The 20,398-nt window shown below is 53.2% G+C and overlaps 1 protein-coding gene across 1 annotated transcript in view; it reads right to left on the bottom strand.

Moving 5' to 3' along the window:
* Positions 1 to 14,858, bottom strand: part of LOC119108079 (glutaredoxin domain-containing cysteine-rich protein CG12206) — a 30,964-nt gene extending 16,106 nt beyond the window's left edge. Inside the window, exons 1-5 of the mRNA XM_037231657.1 lie at positions 14,843 to 14,858; positions 13,094 to 14,457; positions 12,776 to 13,042; positions 3,846 to 4,079; positions 476 to 541 (exon numbers count right to left, since the gene is read on the bottom strand). Of these exons, the coding sequence (XP_037087552.1) occupies positions 476 to 541; positions 3,846 to 4,079; positions 12,776 to 13,042; positions 13,094 to 14,457; positions 14,843 to 14,858 (1,947 nt within the window). The remainder of the gene's footprint in view (positions 1 to 475; positions 542 to 3,845; positions 4,080 to 12,775; positions 13,043 to 13,093; positions 14,458 to 14,842) is intronic.
* Between the last annotated feature and the right edge of the window lie 5,540 nt (positions 14,859 to 20,398).

The following is a 20,398-nucleotide window of genomic DNA, read 5'->3' as shown; positions in this document are numbered from 1 at the left end:
CCCAAAGTAAACATATTTTTAGCATGATAAGCTGCAATAATCAACGAATATAACTACGACGGTGGAATACCCAAGGCTGTTTAAAACTCAGCATCTATGAATATCGGCACCGACAAGTGTTATCACCAGAAGCTCCCAATAATTCGCAAGTTTGTGGAATATTAGGATACCAGAGGATGATAACATACTAGCACATCTTCAAACATTTCAAAAGTGTCTAGCTGCAACGAGGTAGTAGAATGAGCATGATCTATTTTTTTGGATATGATTGTTGAGATTGGAAAGTACTTAATGTAGGTGCAACTAAGTAGCAATAATTTCATAAGTAACGCGGAAACAATACCAATGATCACCACCATTTTGGCTGTGGGCTGCTCAACACACTGGGCAAGTCCAAAGACACGCATTTCCTTTGTTCGAGTGCACCTTTTTCAGCTGCACAATGCCGTGTGTGTGGTCGCCACCAGCCTCTTACCTTGTATGGCTTGAGCATGCGGCGTAGCTCGCCTGTCTCGTTCAATCTCTCCACCGTATCGGCGCCCTGACGGCACACCAGTATCAGGTCATCAGCTACCGGCCGAGAGATGTCTGCCTCTCACTGACAGAACATCGGGTGCCTGCAGCCTGAAGCGTGACCCAGCGGGTCACGCTTCAGGCGCCAGCGGGCTTGCCCATGGAGCTGAGCAAAACCGACTGAGTTGAAGGGAAACAGAGACTGAGAGCCGCGACGATAATCCGTCCGTCCGTCCGTCCGTCCGTCCGTCCGTCCGTCCGTTTCATAAACGGCAGCATTCCATTCCAGGCAGCCACTCATTCACACAGGCAGCCAGTCACCCAGCCCGCCGGTTATGTGCTGCGGACGTGCTCGCAGGTAATAAGAGCGCTTAGCACAGCGGCAGTAATCATTTTCTCGGCCCAAGGAAACCTCTGACCTCCAATGACGGTCCAAGTTCAAGACGTGTAATTCTAGCTAATGCAATCACCGAGGCGGCGGGTATGGGTGGAGCATGCGGTGTAGCAGTTGTGGCCAGCGGTCACGCAAGCTTTCATCCGAACCATCATGATTTTATAATTTCCATTTATTTAAAGTTGCACGCTCTGACGGCTTTGCTACACCCAACTATTTTAGCATACTCCAGCCACGGTTGTGCCAGAATTTTTCAAGCCTTTCCCTAACGCCAAGAAAATCCGTAATTCAGAGATGTTGTAGCCTAAGACTATTGCTACCGGTTGGGAAATTTGCAAATTTCAGAGTTCATGAAAGTAAGTTTCAGAGTCGGTGAATTCACCGCAGCTCGCACAGTTTTCAGGTGTTTCGCAAAGGACACGCAGACATCCAGTACTTGCGTCAAACTAACTGGAAGCACGAGACATTTGCACCTGCCCCGCTAACCATGACTACTGAATCATAACGAGTGTGGCGGGGTCACCAGCAATCACCCAACAGGAGCACGATGCCTCGCGCTGACCCACCAGCCACCAGCTGGCACGGCGTGCGCGGCGCCGCCGGCCGGACCAGCATCACGGGCCGGCCCTGCCGCCGGCCGCTGACGGCCTCGGCAAGGCAACATCGCCCGAGCAGAGGCCGGAGTCGGCGCCGGCCGAGCGGCGCTCTCGCTGAGCCGGGGCCGGCGGCGGCCACAGAGCCGGCTGCCTGCTGGCTGTCGGGAAATACCGGGCCAGGGGATCGGAGGCGGATGGGTGCGGTGGCAGAGGTCACAGCTGCCGTCTCGACACCCACGCACCTCATTTGCATCCGTATTCCCAACGCCTGGCGTCTAGAAACATTGTTAGTTTCCTTCGAACGTCTCCGAGTCAACGCTGGTTGTCACACGCCCGCTCCAGTCACATGCGAGCATAATAATTATCAGTCACGTTTTGCTTGTTTTTCTTTTTTAACGGAACGCCGAGATGGGTGTAGATAGTAACGGCTTCCACCGCCAGTGAGCGATGCATCCCCATCCAGTGGATCCCATGCGCCATATTTGTCTCCTGGCCTCTAATCTGGCGGATCAGCTGGGTTCGCGGGTGCCGTAGCCGAGCGCGACCGACCCTGGCGCGCCGGTCATCGCCGGTCCGGGTTAGCTAACGGTGCCGCCGACCCAGCGGCCGCCGACTGGCCCACCGCGCCGGGATAGGTCCGGTTGGAGCTGCACAAGGCGTGATTCATTGGCGACGTCAAGAGAGAGCGAGCGAGAGAGCAAACAACACAGTCCGACAGGCGAGACTGAAGTCCACGGCAACTCTGTATTTGTACCTGCTTGTTTACACGTCGTTGGCTATTACCTATTTCTCTCTCTCCGTCCTGATCTCGGGGGTAAATTACGGAAATTCGGATGCGCATAATTTTGGTTGTGGAATGCTATACTTCATGGCTTGTACCACATTCAAGCACAACGTGTTCTGTAATGCATAATTTGGCTCATCGTAACAGATTTAACATCCGTTACATTTGAAAGACAAGTATGTATTTATGGCAAATTCCGTAAATTTCAGTTTGTTCTAATAGGTGGTAGGCTGAAGATTCTATTTTATAGATTACATATATTCCTTTTTTACATTGGAGACATTCGTTATCACTAATTTCCTTGTCGGGAGCTACTCTGGCCGTGGTGCACGTTTTCCCATCTGATATGTCAGCCACCAGAGGCAGCGCTATGCCACTTTCCGTAGTATTTGACATGATCCGAAGTTCGAACCATAGGCTGTGCTCTAGTCCTAAAATCTGGAAAAAACTATAGTCCGTCACTCGGAAACTGTGTGCAAACTGGACCGGCGAGGCAGAACTTCTTACCCACCGCAAGAAGCTGCTTATCCCATCACAGTACCCACCCCAAACAGCTGCTCCTCCCATCGCAGTACCCACCCAAGCAGCTACTCCTCCCATCGCAGTACCCCACCCCAAGAAGCTGCTTATCCCATCACAGTACCCACCTCAAACAGCTGCTCCTCCCATCGCAGTACCCCACCCCAAGCAGCTTCTCCTCCCATCGCAGTACCCACCCCAAGAAGCTGCTTATCCCATCACAGTACCCACCTCAAACAGCTGCTCCTCCCATCGCAGTACCCACCCCAAGCAGCTATTCCTCCCATCGCAGTACCCACCCCAAGCAGCTACTCCTCCCATCGCAGTACCCACCCCAACATGCTGCTTATCCCATCACAGTACCCACCTCAAACAGCTGCTCTTTTTATCACAGCACACACCCAGGCAGCTTCTCTTTCCATCACAGCAGCCACCCCAAGTAGCTGCTTATCCCATCACAGTACCCACCCCAAACAGCTGCTCTTGCTATCATAGCACACACCCAGGCAGCTGCTCTTTCCATCACAGTAGCCACCCCAAGAAGCTGATTATCCCATCACACATCCCCAAGATGCTGCTTATCCCATCACAGTACCCACCCCAGGCAGCTGCTCTTGCTATCACAGCACACACCCAGGCAGCTGCTCTTTCCATCACAGTAGCCACCGCAAGTAGCTGCTTATCCCATCACAGTACACACCCTAAGAAGCCGCTTATCCCATCACAGTACGCACCCCAAGCAGCTGCTCTTGCTATCACAGCACACACCCAGACAGCTGCTCTTTCCATCACAATACTCACCCCAAACAGCTGCTCCTCCCATCGCAGTGCCCACCCCAAGAAGCTGCTTGTCCCATCACCGTACCCACCACAAGCAGCTGCTCCTTCCATCGCAGTACCCACCCCAAGCAGCTGCTCCTCCCATCGCAGTACCCACCCCAAGCAGCTGGTCCTCCCATCGCAGTGTCCACCCCAAGCAGCTGCTCCTCCCATTGCAGTACCCACCCCAAGCAGTTGCTCTTTCCATCACAGCACTCACCCCGAGTAGCTGTCCCTCGATGAAGAGCTGCGGCAATTGGACGCTGTCGGAGCCTAGACGCTGTCGCAGCTCCTCCTGAATGGCCTCGCTCAGGAACAGGTCTCGCTCCTCGAACTGCACCATCAGCTGCCGTAGGATCTGTCGCACACGCTGGCACCTTTGATAGGTGGCGCGTACGATGCCCATGGTGGTGACGTAGACCACGAGCCGGCCCTGCTCTCGCTCCTTGAATGTCTGCCGGACGGACGGGAAGGTTAAAACGGGGGGGGGGGGGGGGCGGGGAGGGGGAGGGGGCAGTGGTGCGACCGACGAACGGGTGATGCTGTCGAACGAAAATGCAGCCCTCCTTGTTTAGTTGTGAGTTATCAACCAAATTTCGAACATCAAACTTGGAAGGCGACGAGCTTCTTTATTTTGACAACAATTAGGCAGCGAAGTTTCAGACAGTACTGGATGATGTGACATTAATATCATCAACGAGCGCAGATATTCGCTGACTGCTATTCTCAAAGTATCCCGTGCCAGCTGCGAACAGCAAGTTTGTGGAGCTCGCGAGAGGCCAAGCCATGCCCTTTAAGGCTGCCGGTTCGACACATCTCATCAGGGCGAAAACGAGCAGCATTCAAATACAGGGGGCTGCTTGAGAGCCCGTGAGACAACATCTCCAGTCAACTCAAAACAGGTGTATAAAAACGCTTTTGGGGTGGCTCTTTCGTTAGTAAATGCATACCAGTAAAAACCTCAGTGACACTGTAGTTGCCTATCGTGACTACTTTCGCATGGGCTCTATCTGCGATGTCCTTGGAGCAGGTAATGCCGCTTCTCGACGCCCCCCAGCCTCGTTCTCGGCGTGGCCTTGAAGCATTTTGTGCCGGTCACCATGAATCTGCTCACTCAGATGTTTCCCTGTGATGCATCGGCTAGTTTGATCACAAGCCTCTCACACGGAACCATACGGCAACAGTGGGTCTCACTGCCTACCGACCACGTGCCATGGTACGGTACCATACCAGGCTGGTACTATCCGGCTAAGTGAGATCCATGTGAGCGATTCTGTCCCGCTGACGGATCTATACTCGTGGTGCCAACTGAGGACGCCCAGCCTGCGCGCGGATGACGACCTTGGCAACTTTCCGCGTTCGAAGCAAGAGCCTCTCGAATGACGACGGTGATGAGGCAGCGAAAACGCGCTCCGACGCACGAGCTGATGTCTAATGGGACTTGCGACCGGGACGTTGTAGGAACATTAGCCGTAGCCGGACATGGCTTTGGCATGTGTTACCCATAGTGTAAATGCTCAGCGTCACATGACCCACCGCAAGTGTTCATCCAGTTATTACGCACTATTTCTCACATGCTGGAGCTGCATTACACATACCATGTTGTAATGCCCAGGAGCGTCACTCTGCATTCTTTCGGAAGGGGGGGGGACTGAGCCCCGATGCTGACCTGAGCGGCCCCCCAACGCTTCTCTGGGCCCCCTCAATGCATATGAGCGGAGGGAGCACTGGGCCAACTAAATACGGAACAAGTATATTAACTATTGGTATAGGTGGTAGGTACCTCAACATTTCACCATAAGTATGATTTGTATTCTGTACCAAATGATATCCTGTAGGTTTCTAATGTTTCTGTGATGCTTACTCCTTCATATGTTAAACCAGTCTGCAAATTTTTGACTAGTTTTTCAAATGATAACGACTGGATTGGGACTGCAATATGCGGCAGCCTGAAATGGTACAGGGTGGCCCAGACAAACTCGACACATGCTTTTCCAAACAGCGGCAAGTGTACTTGCCACATAATCCATGTGGTAGTTATACAACACGAACAGCGACAGCGGTAATCACCAGTGATCGCTTACTAAGGTTTTTACGCCTTCTCTGTGCGTTATATCTATTCTAGGGCTTTTGCCAAAAGACGGCTCACATTTAATTGAAATTGGAATTAGTTCTTTCGCAGATTACAATTCTTAAATCTAAGAAATACTACAATTGAAAAATCAACATGAAGCGCGCAAATTCAACATGCCGAAATCCGGAGAGAACTGAGGTTTTCAGACCAGGTTACGTCAGGCTTTTCGGGGGAGCTCTCCAACCGATTCCAGAAAGTAACGCTCCTGTTAGGGCCATATAATGTATGCGGTTTCGTAAATAATGTCACATTATGCTCAATTGGCAATGTTACGATACAACCGCTGCATTCTACGGCCGGGGAGTTTGGATAATTTCCTAACACTTCAACTTATCGAAAACAAAAATGTCGTAATTCATCAGCGTTGTTGTCCTTTAAGCCCGAACAATGTCGTTTAAGTCCGACGCTGGCTGCACTTTCACAACAAACAGCTCGTTGCCGGCTGCGGCGACAAAAGCGGACTACCGGCACGAACCTCCCTCTCAGACCGCAGTCCGCCCACGTTCCGAAGCAAAGAGCTAAGTATGAGGCGCGGCTCTCAGCTGGCATTCGCGCGTGGCAACAGGCCGGCGGACCAAAGCCACCGAAGCCACCTCCAGTCGTCCGCGAGATGGCTATCTGCAAGGCCGTGAGGGGTGAGTCGAGACGCGCCCACCCGCCGGCGGTCCATCTGGCCGGCGCGCGATCTGAATATGGTGGACACCGGCCCCCGGGTCCATGACCAGGGCGACACGCTGGTAGTCAAGCAGTCCAGGTCTCGCGTCCTTGACTGCGAACACGCGGGAGGTCGAGCAATGACGGGATGACGTCGGGCTCTCGCACACAATACCTGGCAGCAGACCTGCTGAAAACGTCCTTCACACGACGCGCTCTTTTGTTCAGGTGTGTTCTCACCACTGAACATGAACGGTGGGGTGGGAGTGGGTGGGGATGGGGAGGGAGTGCCGCTACCTAGCCTCTAGCAAAACTCAAGTACGTTTACAAGCCCTCCAAATAAGACGCCGATTATGATGAGTAAACTTCAACGACCCTGAACCGTCCTCAGCCAGTTTTTTTAGAGGAAAGCAAGTGCGTCCCGCGGCGTTCCAAGTGATCGCTGCGAGTGGACACAAAGCGCGAGAAGGGCCTTAGTGTATGCAGCCGATACAAGGGCAGCTCAAGGCCAGCACCCCGTCCCAGGCATGCCGTGATGTGAAGCGAAGAGCCGCCGACTGCCGCTGGCCAGCGAGGCTCGCCGAGCGGGGCCCTGGCGAGCAACTGTAACGCGCGCCGCACTCGCTCGGGATGAGTGGAGTTCAAAAAAGCTGCTTGAGGCATCTCCCGAGTAGATTTGCCTGGAGCACATTGAACGCCAATCATTTCTTATTACGCTCAAAATATTTCATAACATGTCACCCGCTCGACATGTAGCGCTTTACAAAACTTGCAGAGCAGCAAAACGCGATACGGAGGTGGTAGGGAATACATTTAATTATCAGCTTCGCCAACATGGTTTCTTCCAATTCCCGTTCACATGGTTTAATATGCCATGAATCGGTTAGGCATGATAGTGAATTCTTCTCATCCATTTCTGTTACTATCACGTTGTTTGCCTCCTAAAAGCTTTCTCTGACTTAACAGTCAACCCAACCACAGCTCTTACTTCTTTTTTTTTGGGGGGGGGGGGGTTCTTTTCATCGACATGTGATTTCCTCATTCTTCACATGTCGTTCCGATCCATACTAATTGCTTACGAATCATGCCTTCTGTTTCTTCTCCCCTTCGAGCGAACTTTGATGAAAGCTCAAAATGAACGCATAAAGGGGGTGCTCCACACTTGTATGGGATTTAAAACTGAAATAGCTACCAGGAAGATCATTCGGCACGGTTCACAGCCCTGTCCTTCACAAAATCTAAGCCACTCTAGCTTTTAAGCTATACGCCCGCGAAGATGTGCAAACTATTTCATGCAGATTGTTTCAAGGACACCTGAGCATTCATGGCGTCAAAATAACGTCATTCAAATTCCGTCATTTCATTACCCATGCTGTGTCCAAGGCCAATACAAAGATAGTTGTCGAATTGGTCATATCTGGCATTCGTAAGCACGATTTCCAAGTATAACGGCCGTTAACTGGCCCTCGATCAGTGCCGCGCAAGGTACGGTGACGTGGTCAAACAATGACGCATTGAGTGGCATATTTACTAAGCAGAGAAATTTTTTTGTCTAGAGCAGTCTTTTTTACTTAAAAGCACTGCGTTAGGTGAAATTGAGCTTATTTTATCACATCTGATGCTTGCTTCGATACATTCCAATATGGAACACCCCCTCACGACGAGCAATGTGACGGCATGGCTGAAATACAGGAATTGCGTGCTGTTACATTATGAAATGTGCGGAAGACTAAGCGACCCAACTGCGTGGAAGTGAATCGATAAGCGAGTGTATGAGGATGGTTCAATTCTTGATCAGCGCAAAAACGTGAATCAGGCCCGTAAGGATGTCAGGGCGCTCATGTGCACAGGACACTTTAAAGCAGTCACAGCTCACAGCGAACCACGTCAGCTTGTTCCATTGGCGACCAGTCACCAAATACAGCATGTACAAATGAGACACAACATTACCGGATCGGCTCGTACATGTGAAAATATGTGCGTTCTAGATGTTTCATTCACCAGGAACCGGTAGAGCTGAAAAACCTTGTCCCGGTGACATTACGGTGCTATTTATTTTTGATCCAAGGCACGCGGTATCGGAACGCCCTGTGGTCCTGTGGTGAGGTGGCATTGCTAACTTCGCTCGCTGCCCTCCGGCGTCGCCTGCGACGCATCAGCATGTCCATGGAATGGTACCTAAAAAAATGATCTGGCCGGCTGACCGTAGACAGAACACAGGGTGATATATATAACCTATTGTATATGGGAGAGAAGGGGGTGGGCAAAATTGATGTCTAGGCAGGCAGAAGTTTCCACACGAGTTGGTGGAATGTATCAACTAAATGACTTCACCCAATTACCAATTAGGGCGACCTGCAGCCAGATGAACTTAGCAGAAAACTTAGCCTCATAAGCAAGCCAGACAAACCAGACATGCGTATTGCCAGAAACTTTTCGAGGGGATCTGCCGTCAAAAGAAACGTCAGCAGCTATGGATGGTAGGTGATCTTTAATGTTATCACTTCCAAGACCAGGAGAGCATCCTTAGTAACAGGCCCAGGTGAAATGGAGAACACCGCGGTGTTTAGTGGCCAAACACCGCCTGTGGCATTGCTACCCGCGGACCCGTATTGTCACGGGCTGCTTGTAAAGTGTGGGGAAACACCATTCGGCCGGCATGTCTTCCGGCCGGCCGATGGTCTTCATATTCCCGCCGAGAAACCGGCCGCCAGTTGACCCGTCGGCCACATCACCGAGCCCGCCACTGTCGGTCACGCCGCTCTCTCAACATGTCCGGCCGCCCCACCAGTCACCCCGACCTCTCCACGGGCGGCCGGCGAAGAAAGTCGGTGGGACACCGGCTCGCGACACTAACGGCCCGGCCGATGGCCGTGCAGCCCGTGCTGACAGGGCCTCGCCCCAATTACCGCAGCCGCGCCGGTTAGCTGCGGGTGTGGCGCCGCTGCCGGGAAAGCCAGCAAACGGGCGCAGGCCACTTCTTGGGCGGCCGATGACAGGCTCCCCGCGTCGCGCCGGGTCACCGAGGCAAACTCCCTGCGGCAAAGGTCACTCGACCCGCCGTCACGGCCGGGGCAACGCCTCGGGCGGGGTCAGCTGTTCCCCCATATTGACTGAGAAAACGTTGTGGACAAGGTTAAAGGCCCTGTTCTCTGGACTGCAAAGCTGATGAGGACTGAGTCCCGCTGCCGGTCACCCCTGAGGACCTGGTCACGCGGCAGGCCACCCCTGAGCACCAGGTCCCGCGGCCGGCCACCCCTGAGCACCAGGTCCCGCGGCCGGCCAACCCTGAGCACCAGGTCCCGCGGCCGGCCACCCCTGAGCACCAGGTCCCGCGGCCGGCCAACCCTGAGCACCAGGTCCCGCGGCCGGCCACCCCTGAGCACCAGGTCCCGGCGCCGGCCAACCCTGAGCACCAGGTCCCGCGGCCGGCCACCCCTGAGCACCAGGTCCCGCGGCCGGCCAACCCTGAGCACCAGGTCCCGCGGCCGGCCACCCGAGGACCTGGCCACGCGGCAGGCCATCGCCGAGGACGAGGACCTGGCCATCGCCGAGGACCTGGCCACGCGGCAGGCCACCCCAGGTGCAGCTCTGCTGGAAGCTTCGAGCAAGTGGAACACCACGCTGTCAGCGCCAAAGCAGGGAATTCAAAATCGTAAAAGCAAATTGACGTCACTGACGCAGAATTCCACTCTTGCAGAATGGACTCTGGCTCTTTTTAATAGCGCGAACGCGACACACCGTCACATCCCTTTTTATGGAGCACCAGCGACCGCATTTCCCTTATCAACGCTCGGAGACCATGGTGCAGCCGGGATTTGAGCCTGAGCCCCCTCACTCGTCCACTGCGCGCCTCTAGACTCTGACCGGCAGCGCATTATATTGATCCAGGCTCTGACTTCGAGAATCACAATCCAATTTCAGTCGACTCCATTGTAGACCCAAGGAGGCAGGGCTCAACACCAAGCTGATTCCGATGGATCGACCACGGTCGCGATAGCTGGCTAGATAGCCTGTTGTAGGACCCTGCGCACGGCACACATTCGATTAAGACAAAAACAGCATATCTGGAGGTCCGTCCGCTCCGCTTGAAAGACTTGTCGGAATAAGCACATCGGTTGCTGCTTTCAGTTCGGTTTGAGTCGATTCAGCGCTGATTTCGGCCGGTAGAGACGACACGGCTCCCATCTCACATCAGTTTGTGAAATGAATCGATTCCACTGTAGCGAAACAAAAACTTGGCCTATGGGTATTCCGGGTGGGCTGCACCCGCAGGCCCGCTAAGCTTGCGCTGATGGACCTTCTAACGTAGCTGACGATCGCTCGCTGCCATTATCAGTTATTGTCATTATCATTGCTCGCTGTCATTATCAGTCATTATCATTATTATTTTCAACAATATTGGAAACAACATGACACTAAAGACCAATTTCAGCTGAATGTTTTTTTCTTCTCAGCTGTTGTCAGGGAATGCGGTAAAGACAGCATTCTAAAAGACAGCATTTTCTTTTGTAACAATCGCTAGTGTCCTTGGATTCGTGTCTCGTCCCAACAGCTCTCAGCAGAGCATGGGGCCCGTATCGTGCCACGTGCATCTCGGTGACCGCAGGCGTGTGCAGACCGCGTTCTCTGCTGAGAACGGTCCGCGGGAGAGGGACCCCGATGGTGGTGAGCGGCGGGAGAGCTCCCGCGGTAGCCCCGGCATTCACTGCAGAAGACCTTCTCATGGCGATGTTGTGGGATGGTGCCACTGCAGGCCGCCTTTCAGTGCGCCCGCCGTACAAAATATCCGAGCTATGTGTCACGCTTTGCACTGCACATTCGTGATGATTCTGCAAGTTTGCCAGCAATCACCTAAAAAATCAGAAAAAAATGTTTCTATCGAACTAGCGTAATACCAACTCCCTGCAGTGTATGGCTTTAATCGTGTCAATCTTTTCATGACCCCTCGACATCTACTGCAGGAGAGCGTATCAGGACGGTAAAAAACATCTGCCCGTAGATACTGATGGCAGACCATATCTGGTCATATCGTGAGATGCCTTCCGTGAGCTGACGACACAGCGATTGGCTCGAGTGGAACAAATCGCTCCCTCCGTACGCGCAGGTCCTGACCTTTCGACACTGGGAGCGGGCTATCTGGACAGACAGTCAGCTCAGCTCAGCGAAAAGTTACGTCAGCAGCAGTCATGACAATGTATGGCAGGTGGATTCCAGCAGTGTCGCCGCTACACTGGACCGCCAAATACGAGCGATGGGCGGGGTCCTGAATGAATAATGGCCGTAGGGGTCGCGGGATCACCGCACCCGGTTCGGTCTGAGCAGAATGGTCACACCATCCCCAGTGATGGTGTGACATATGGCAGCTGCACTGCGCGACCAATGACCGCACAGTGCTCGGTAATACTGAACCCGAGAGGAAACGAAAGACAAAACGACCGCGATGGTCCTCGATATATAAGTAGTGCAACACTACGGCGAGCGCCCCAAATGACACCCTTTTCGGTCAGCGGCACGACTCGCGCTTCAGGTCAGGTGGCCGGTGCCCTCAATGTCACGCCACGAGAATGTGAAGGCTTCGCGGTCTAAAGCGCCCCATTCGGAAGTGCGACACGCGTAGCGGCATCGCGCGCGGCCCATTCAGCTGACGGGCGTCCGTGACCAGGGCGGCCGCGTTCAGCCCGGTACCATGACGGGAGCTTATCCTGCCGGCGGATCGTCCGGAGCCCGCTATCGCCAGCGGCGCCGGCTAACATTCGTGGCGCATTAGCGATGGTCAGATGCCAGCTCGGATTAACTTGCACGACGGCGCTCCCCTCTGCAGAAGCGTCCGAATGACGTGCCAGATGGGCCCTCGAACCGAATCCTGACCGGAGAAAGCGAGACTGCCAGGCTGCGCCCGCCGGCGCTCAGGCCTGGCGGCGCACGCGTCGAAGCGTGGCGAGCCGACGCGCAGTTACATCCACCCGCCTTCGACGCTCCGACTCCACCGACGGGAGTTATGATGGCTAGTCCTAGTGTTCCAGTGGCTGGTGGTGTGCCACAAGACACGCTTGGTGCGGTAACAGTCTCGGCTTTCATGCATCATGCGGCGGAGCGTAACCTCCGGTTAAAAACCAAGGCCAGACCGTTTCAGGCTGCGCGCTGTGTGTTTATAGGGTACGTGATGCTCACCAGCTACGTATTTGACGCAACAAAGACCAAACGTGTCGTGCAAGTCGATCATTGCACGATATTTATGTCCTTGCGTCCAAAACGTCCCTGCGCTAAGGAACGAGTAAGCACTTGAGCCCGATATCCCTGCCCGGTCTCTCCAAGCATGCTCCTTTCATCCCACCCAACGTTTTCCCACAGTTCCTCACCTTGGCGGCGGCGCCATCGGACAGGAAGGTGGCGATGCCAGCGCGCACGCGGTTTCGCACGCCCCTGACCGTGCCCTTGGCGCTGCGGATCCTGTCGGCCGGCGTCAGCAGGTCTCTGACGCCGGCGAAGCCGTCCTCCGTCGGCGGCGGTGGCGGCGGCGCCTCCTGGCCGGCCGTGCCCTCGCGAAGATGGAACTCGTAGCCGGACTCGGGCAGCGTCGGCAGCGCCGGCGCCGGCCGCGGCCGCTGGCGTTCGCCGTAAGTGCGCTGGACGACGGCCGGTGGCGGGCGCGGCTGAGGCGGCGGTGGAGGCGCCGCCGGGGCCTGCCCGGGGCAGAGGTACACCGACGACGTGCCCGACGACGCAGGGCTGGCTGAAGCTGGAGCTGGGCTCGGGGAGGACGCTGGGGAGGGAGAAGGGCGGGAAGCGAGTGCCAGCGACGATGGCGGAGTCGTTTGGTCGGGAGACAGGAATACGGACGAGGTGGTATGAGGTGGCTGTGGTGACGCTGCGTTGGATGGAGGCGCAGCGGAACCAGAGGATCGGACAGGTCGAAGGACGGGGCAAGGCGAAGAGGAAGGAGTCGTTTGCTCAGGGGACAGGAACACCGAAGACGTGCGCTGTGATGTGGGAGGCACTGGGGTCGTGTTTGTATCTGTGGCCGAGACCTCCGCCGGGAAGTCGGCTGCAGGCAACGTCTGAGTCGGCGCTGGGGACGTGGCTGGGGGCAACGTCTGAGTCGGCGCTGGGGAAGTGGCTGGAGCACTGGACGAAACCGTCACTGGAGACGTAGGTGGAGCCGACGACGGTGCTGCGGTAGTGGCTGCGGAGAAAGATTGATTCTGCCCTAGCGATTTGGAAACATCAGGGGACGCAACTGGCACGGCGGAAATCTCCGGGGATGAAGATGGAGCCGGCGCGGGGGACGCACCAGGGGTAGGGGATGCAGCAGAGGCCGAGATCGCAGCTATAGCCAGTGCCGAGGCTTGAGCTGGGATCGGAGCTGAAGTAGAGTCTGGCGATGGAGCTACAGGCGCAGCTGGGGTCGGAGACTCAACCGATGCAGGAGCAGGTGCCGAGGCTGGAGTTGACGTAGGTACTACGGAGACACCGGGGGCTTCGGACACGGCCGGACCTGAGGCCAGAGCTGGGGCCGGTGCTGAGGCCAAGGCTTGGATCAGGACGGGTGCTGGGGCTGGTGGTGGACATGTCGCTGGGGCTGGGGCTGAAGCCGGCGCTGGGGCCCGAGTGGGCACCAACCCAGCGGGCGTCACCTGCCGCGGCGAGGGAGACCGCCCGGGGGCCGGCCGACACCGAGTCACATGTCGGGCCGCCGGCGAGCTGACGGCCGAGTCGGACGTCACCAGTGAGTCCTGACTCGCGTCACTCGCCGAGTCGTCGAGGCACACGCCTACATCCGTCGAGCTGCCCTCGCTGTCGACGCCGAGCGAGTCGCCGTCGGCGGCGTCCGCCAGCACGGTGGCGGCGCCGCGGCGCTCGTACGGCCCCAGGCAGAAGTTGCCGGCGGCGGCGGCCACCCCGCGCGGCTGCGGCGCGATGCCTGCCGCCTTCCGGCTCACCAAGGCCGGCATGCGGTCCGTGGGCGGCGTCGTCGTCGACGGCGGCATCGGAGCCGGGCCCTTGAGCGGGTTGTGGGCTCTCCGCGGCGGCGTCTGGCACACTGGGTCGGCCGGGCGCGGGCTGCCGTCGCTGTCGGGCACGCCGGGCGCCGCTCTCTTGTTCCGCACCATGCCGCTTCAGGTCACGCGGCCGCCGTTGGCAGCCGGCATGCGAGTGGCGCGGCGCGGGAGCGTGCTGTCGGACCACGGCGGGTCAGGCGGGCGCCGACTCCGCGGCAGGAGAGGCTTCGGCGGGCGCACCTCACCCGCAGACGTCTCAAGCAGAATAGCCGGTCGCGCTGGGCCGCTCTGCCGCCAGGTATGCGGAGCAGGCGCCGGCGTTGTGCACCGCGCCGCGCCGCCGCACCTGGACGGGCGTTGCGGCCGCGGTCGCGGTGCACCCTGCCGCCGCATCGATGTGCTGGGGGCGTTTTTGGGCAGCGTGACCTTCCGTGTCGGTCATGGCGGTTGACTCTGAGTGTTTTACGACTCGCGGTTGGTGGGCACCGGATGACGGATGGGTGAATGTGATCGGGATCTTTGATTTGTGTAAGCGATTAGAGAGGGGAGGGGCAGCGTGCGGAGGGCACCAGAACCTCCAGAGGGAGGCGGATTATAGACTATCCTTTCCACACGGATTTCGTATAGATATAGTGATATGATGATTATGTGCATTGGGTTTCTTAACATTGCTTTCCTAGAAGTGCTTCATGCAATAAATATTCCCATACATTAAGGTAAATGCAGTGATGCGCAGTCATTTCACCGCTCAAGAAAAAAGTGTTAAACGTAAATTCAGGTTTCGAAATTGTGCGGGTTGATGTCTGTAGGGCAACTGAGCTGCCCGCTTACAGATACGTGATTGCGAATTACGTCACTTGCGACATGATCCAGGCGTGACGAAATGCCCCGGGGCGATTGAGATGAACGCCTCGGGCCCATTCCTTTAATGATGGAATCTCGGTTCGAGATTCCGACAACGCAAGAGTTCTGCTGCCTCTTTGCAATTAGCGTGCGGGAGAGAACCATGAAGGTCAGAAACCCTCCCCAGCTCTCAAAAGCCAGGCCACATTGAGTTATGGGGTTGTCATTGCATGGACGAGGCAACATGGACCCGCTTGGACCTGAAGCAGCTAAGCAGTGACACAACAGGCCCCGTTTTTTTGCCGACCATATTTCTCCAGCAACCTCGACGACATAGTGTCTGCATTCCACATACAAACTCAAACCATTAATTACCAACCATGGACGTCCTGTTGCTGGTCCATTGCTGCTTTGACTCTGTGCTGTGACTGTGACTGTGACTGACTCTGTGACTCAACTGTGCTGTCAGCTGTCACCCGGCGACCGTGACCGCGCGCCCCAGTCTGTCAGACCTGGCATGGCTGCTCGCGCTCGGGTCTCCCCGGCTCCGCCCGGTACCGCAGTACCTCAGTTCGGCGACACGCAGTCAGCTATCTTCTCGATCGAAGCTTCCATCAACGGTGCATCTGCGTCTTCCTGACACCTTGTAGTCGGAGCTATCGCGAAACCATAAAAAGATGGTTGTAAAACAAGCAAAAAAAGCAACGAACGCGGGTGCCGATAGCTACTGACAAAACACTGCTGGAGCGCCTGGGTCATCACCGAAGGTCAGTCCCTGGCGCAACCGTAGACGGTGGGACCTGACCCTCCGAGCAGCGCGTCTTTACAGGCAGGGAAGCAGGGGGTGAGCTGGAGAGAGGAGAGAGATAAAGGAAAAAAGAGGGAAGAAAAACAGAAGGAGAGAAAGTCAATGGCATTCGCAGAGCAAAAGGGACTTTCTTTTTCACTTCCTTCGGGTACATTATGGTTCAGCAGTTCCAGTTGAATGCACAGGAGTATGGATGAATGCTTCCTAATAAGCTTGAGTCATGTTTAAGGCCAATCCGCAATTAAGTCGAAGTTATCGGTCGTGCTCCATCTTGCGTCAAAGCCAGTGATAAGGAGACTTCTATGCTGCAGTGACTCATAACACCAGTGACTCATGATACCATAACACCACTGAATGGATTTCCGCCGATTGGCTTAACGATTTTGTCCACGAAAGGAATGGGCATCCTTATTCAAATCATAGGTCGTGTAAATCCTGAAGTTGAGAGCTGAAATAAGAAAATCCTTAAGTTCAAATTGGAAGTGGAAAGTTGAATGCCGAAAGTTTGGAAAGTTGAAACAATTCTAGAAGAATGAAATAAGCGGTCCTAGATTTACACCAGGCCGTCCACACCGGGTTGTAGAATGTGCCTTACCGTACCGGTGCGTAGTTCTGTGTTGATAATGGGCTGTGAGCGTACCCAACCTAACATTGCCTAAACCTATGATATTCTAGCCTAGAACTTCACCTGGCATCTTCCTTTGTCATCAGTTCAACAACTGTGACCGCATAGGCTGATATCCTTCACGAAGTCCAAATGACCGATGCTGAACTAACGCAGCCTGGTAGATGAATGGCACGCTGTGAATGGTTTATAAGCCACGCCGTGAGCAGTTTGAGAGCTTTACCAGACGTGACCCTGGCTTTGAATTGCCCATCTCGCACACCACCATGCACACTTAGCACGCAACCGGATGGCCGGCTGGATAACCTTCGCTCGGGTGGGGGTCACTTTGAGCCCCTGAGATCTCGGGAACTAAAAAAGCTAGAGACACCAAATTGGCGGAGTGTCTTGGCCTGTGCATGAACTCACTTAGGTCAAATTATGAGGTTACTAGGTCATGACCTTCGGCAAATAAGGTCAAACAAGGTGAAATTCTAAGTTGGTATCCAAAGGGCTCCTAGACCCTAAATAACTTGCTCTAAGTAAAAGGCGACATGCCCATTTAAATTCAGTGACCTTGGGTGACCTTTTGAAGGTCATAGTGACCGAAGTAATACAAGGCTGCTTTAAGCTTTGTATTTGAACAAGCAACAAAGATTATATTTTAGATTTTACAACCAGGCAGTAAAATCCTTTAAAAAATGACTTGGGCCATTTTAGGTCAGTGACCTATTCTGACCTTTAAAATGTTCATCAAAGGTGCATAATGCAGTTCCTGTTATCAATAAATTCGAAATGAGCACCAAAAACTACCCCACACAGCAAGCCCTAGAGCAATAAAACAGGCTACTTTGGACCTTGGTCTGTCCTTCATAATTGACGTGGGTCAATGTAATATGTTAATTCAATTGTTGTGTTTCCTAAAAAAGTATCTCAGAGATGCATGGCTTCGTTTAACACTTCGTTGTTGGATCAAATTGAACGATTCCCTAGAAATCGCCTTCGCTGAAACCATGGCCGGACTTTGACCTGCCAGAGGTCAGCGATCTTACGAGGTACATCTAAATTTTTATGTCAGACAACCCGCCATTCAATTGTCTAGAGCTATGCAAAATTTGGCGCGGCTACGCCGCGCCGTTCGGAAACCATTTTGGAAAAAACCTTTGAAGGGTCAATTTGACCCCTACTCGAGCGCATGTTAATGGTTATCCAGGCTCATCAGTACGAACGGGCTCGTAAGCCGCGCGGGTCTCAGCCAACCAACCGGAAATGGCGCCACTGCAGCGGTCAGCCACGGCCAGATTCACCCAACCATGTCTCTGACGGACATGTACGTTTGCAACCGCTGGTTGTGTCGCCATGAACTTCTCGTTAACACGTGGCACATTTGTTTAGAATGTGTCCTGTAAGCTCGATTGGACGCGTGCATGCGGACTTTTGATCAGGCGATGTTGTCTTGAAACATTACGGTGTTTCCATCACCTTTGCCCCCGGTTTGATTCATGTGGAGAATGTAACTTCCTCGATCTGAGTAAGCAGGAAATTCCGACGTGATCTTAGCGTTGGCCGTACTGGACATGTGCCAGGAATAGACCGGAAAGGAGTCTGTGCCTTCTTTTTAGAAGGCGATCTCCAGTACAGAATACTGCGGCTTAAAACAAAACAGACTGGTTCCGGCAAGCTCCGTTATTGTATAGGTTGGCTCGTTGTGGCCATTGGCCACTACAATCTCTCACCCTTTTCCTGAACTTTAAATAGAGTAACATAAGAATTAGGGACGCTTAGGTCACCGAGATCTATCCTGTCTTCCGTTTAAAACTGTCGGAACTAAACCCAGTATATCCAGCGCCCGTAGACCTAACCAGTGTTAACGTAATGCGATTTATAGATTTGCCTGCGAACTTCGATCATCATGGCACCGTCATTTACCAGGCTTATGAAGGAGGATGCAATAAGTCTCGATGCATTGATAACTCATATTCGTAAGGGTTTCCCAATGGCAGCAACATTGTTTCGCTTGCGTTTCGGAGTCATGTACTTGCGAGAGCGCCGCCAAACCAATCTCACTGGTATGAAAGTTCCCGAGCTTTCAGAGCTTCTCGAATTCGGTCTGATGACCTTGGCCTTGAATGACCTTAATATACTTCACAAGCATTAATGACGCGCATCCTATAACCAGTCCATACTTTAAGAACCACCGCGCCAATTGTTCGGTCGAACAAAGCTCAGAATGCATAACGGAGGTACGATTTTCTAAATTTATAACGCGCCACGCTTTCACAGCGAGGTCACGGGTGATTGACCTAACATGGAAGAAATTAGAACCCATGGTTGATATGGAAAAGAGCATAAAACTAAATAGGTTATCATCACATATTTATTGTGTGCATATGCACAAAATGGCAATGTGATGCTAGTCATTCACGGACATCATTATATAATGATGTCAACACACGTATAAGATTCACAAAATATTGTTTCATTATAGATGCATTATGATCCGTGGAACTATTAGTGATGCCAATGGCGTCATTCAGAAGGTGCTTCCGAAAGATCGGAGCCGGTTGGACGGAAGCTTCAGTGCTTGTAAAAACCGATTTAGGTGGTAACCGTTCCTGATGCCGGTAATTCATGCTTGCGTTTTAAAAGGCCCATTCTACAGCGCAGGGAAGCAGGATAGAACCTCAGCATTAATCAGAGCCTCTTCATAACATTTGCACTACAAAATTAAAACAGAAATCAAATGCAAAGTGTTATTGCTCCACTCGGTTTCTTGAAATACAAGGAAGCGGCTGCTGTTTTAAACTGTCGAATCACATATCATTTCATGTGATCAAAGGTTCGGCTAAAGCAGAGAAGAGATTTGATCGAAATGAAGTGGTAATAGACGGAAGTCGTCCACATCTGCCACGTTCTTCTTATTCTATGTTAAAGGTCACAAAGCTCACAATCGTTTGAGAACACAACGTTCAGAATCCTTCGATTTCTTTATGGTTATAATCCAGCTTTTTATTTGTTTTGCACGAACACAAGATACCCATCTGTCTGTCTTGTCTGTCTCGTGTTCAGTACTACGTTCGGTGGTTTGATTTTTGCTATCATTGACGATATTTTTCTTTGTGTTTCTAATCAATTTCATTTACTTCGTTATTATACACGATATCTTCAGTTAAATTATATACCAATATATTATAGGTTATGTTGTCTTAGTTTTATCATTGTCATCTGTATCTCCCGTTGACTCATCTACAACGTTGAGTCCCTGAATCGGACGTTAAGAATTGTGCGTTTAAGACAGTATGACAGATACATTTCTGAACTCTACTGGGCGACGACTATCTGTTTCTGGGTGAAAAACTATTTCGCACTCTGCACTTGGTCAGGTGCAATATAAACATTTTAGCACAGCAACTGACAGTTATTCCTCAGCGTTCTAAGAAGTATACCACTCTATTGATATTTCGTTGCATCCTAGAACTCGTTCGGTAAAACGTCTTCAAAAACGTGCGAAACATTGATTGAGATTTGAGAAAGCGTGCAAGTCTTCTTGTCTCTTTCACCATCAAATCATGGCAAATTATTTCTACATCCCCATAAGCAAAACATGTCTTCCACCCCGAGTGTGACAGATTGTTTTAGCAAATTTCTTTCGCTGGTACCACATGCAATGATTATGTCAGCGCGGCGGTATGTATGCTGCACTTTGACATTTTGTTATTTTGAGTGC

Source organism: Pollicipes pollicipes, unplaced genomic scaffold (assembly GCF_011947565.3).
Source record: "Pollicipes pollicipes isolate AB1234 unplaced genomic scaffold, Ppol_2.1 Scaffold_6686;HRSCAF=7923_pilon_pilon_pilon, whole genome shotgun sequence".
NCBI lineage: Eukaryota > Metazoa > Arthropoda > Thecostraca > Pollicipedomorpha > Pollicipedidae > Pollicipes > Pollicipes pollicipes.
Note: the sequence above shows the minus strand (reverse complement) of the source record. Positions and strands in the feature narration are given on the sequence as shown.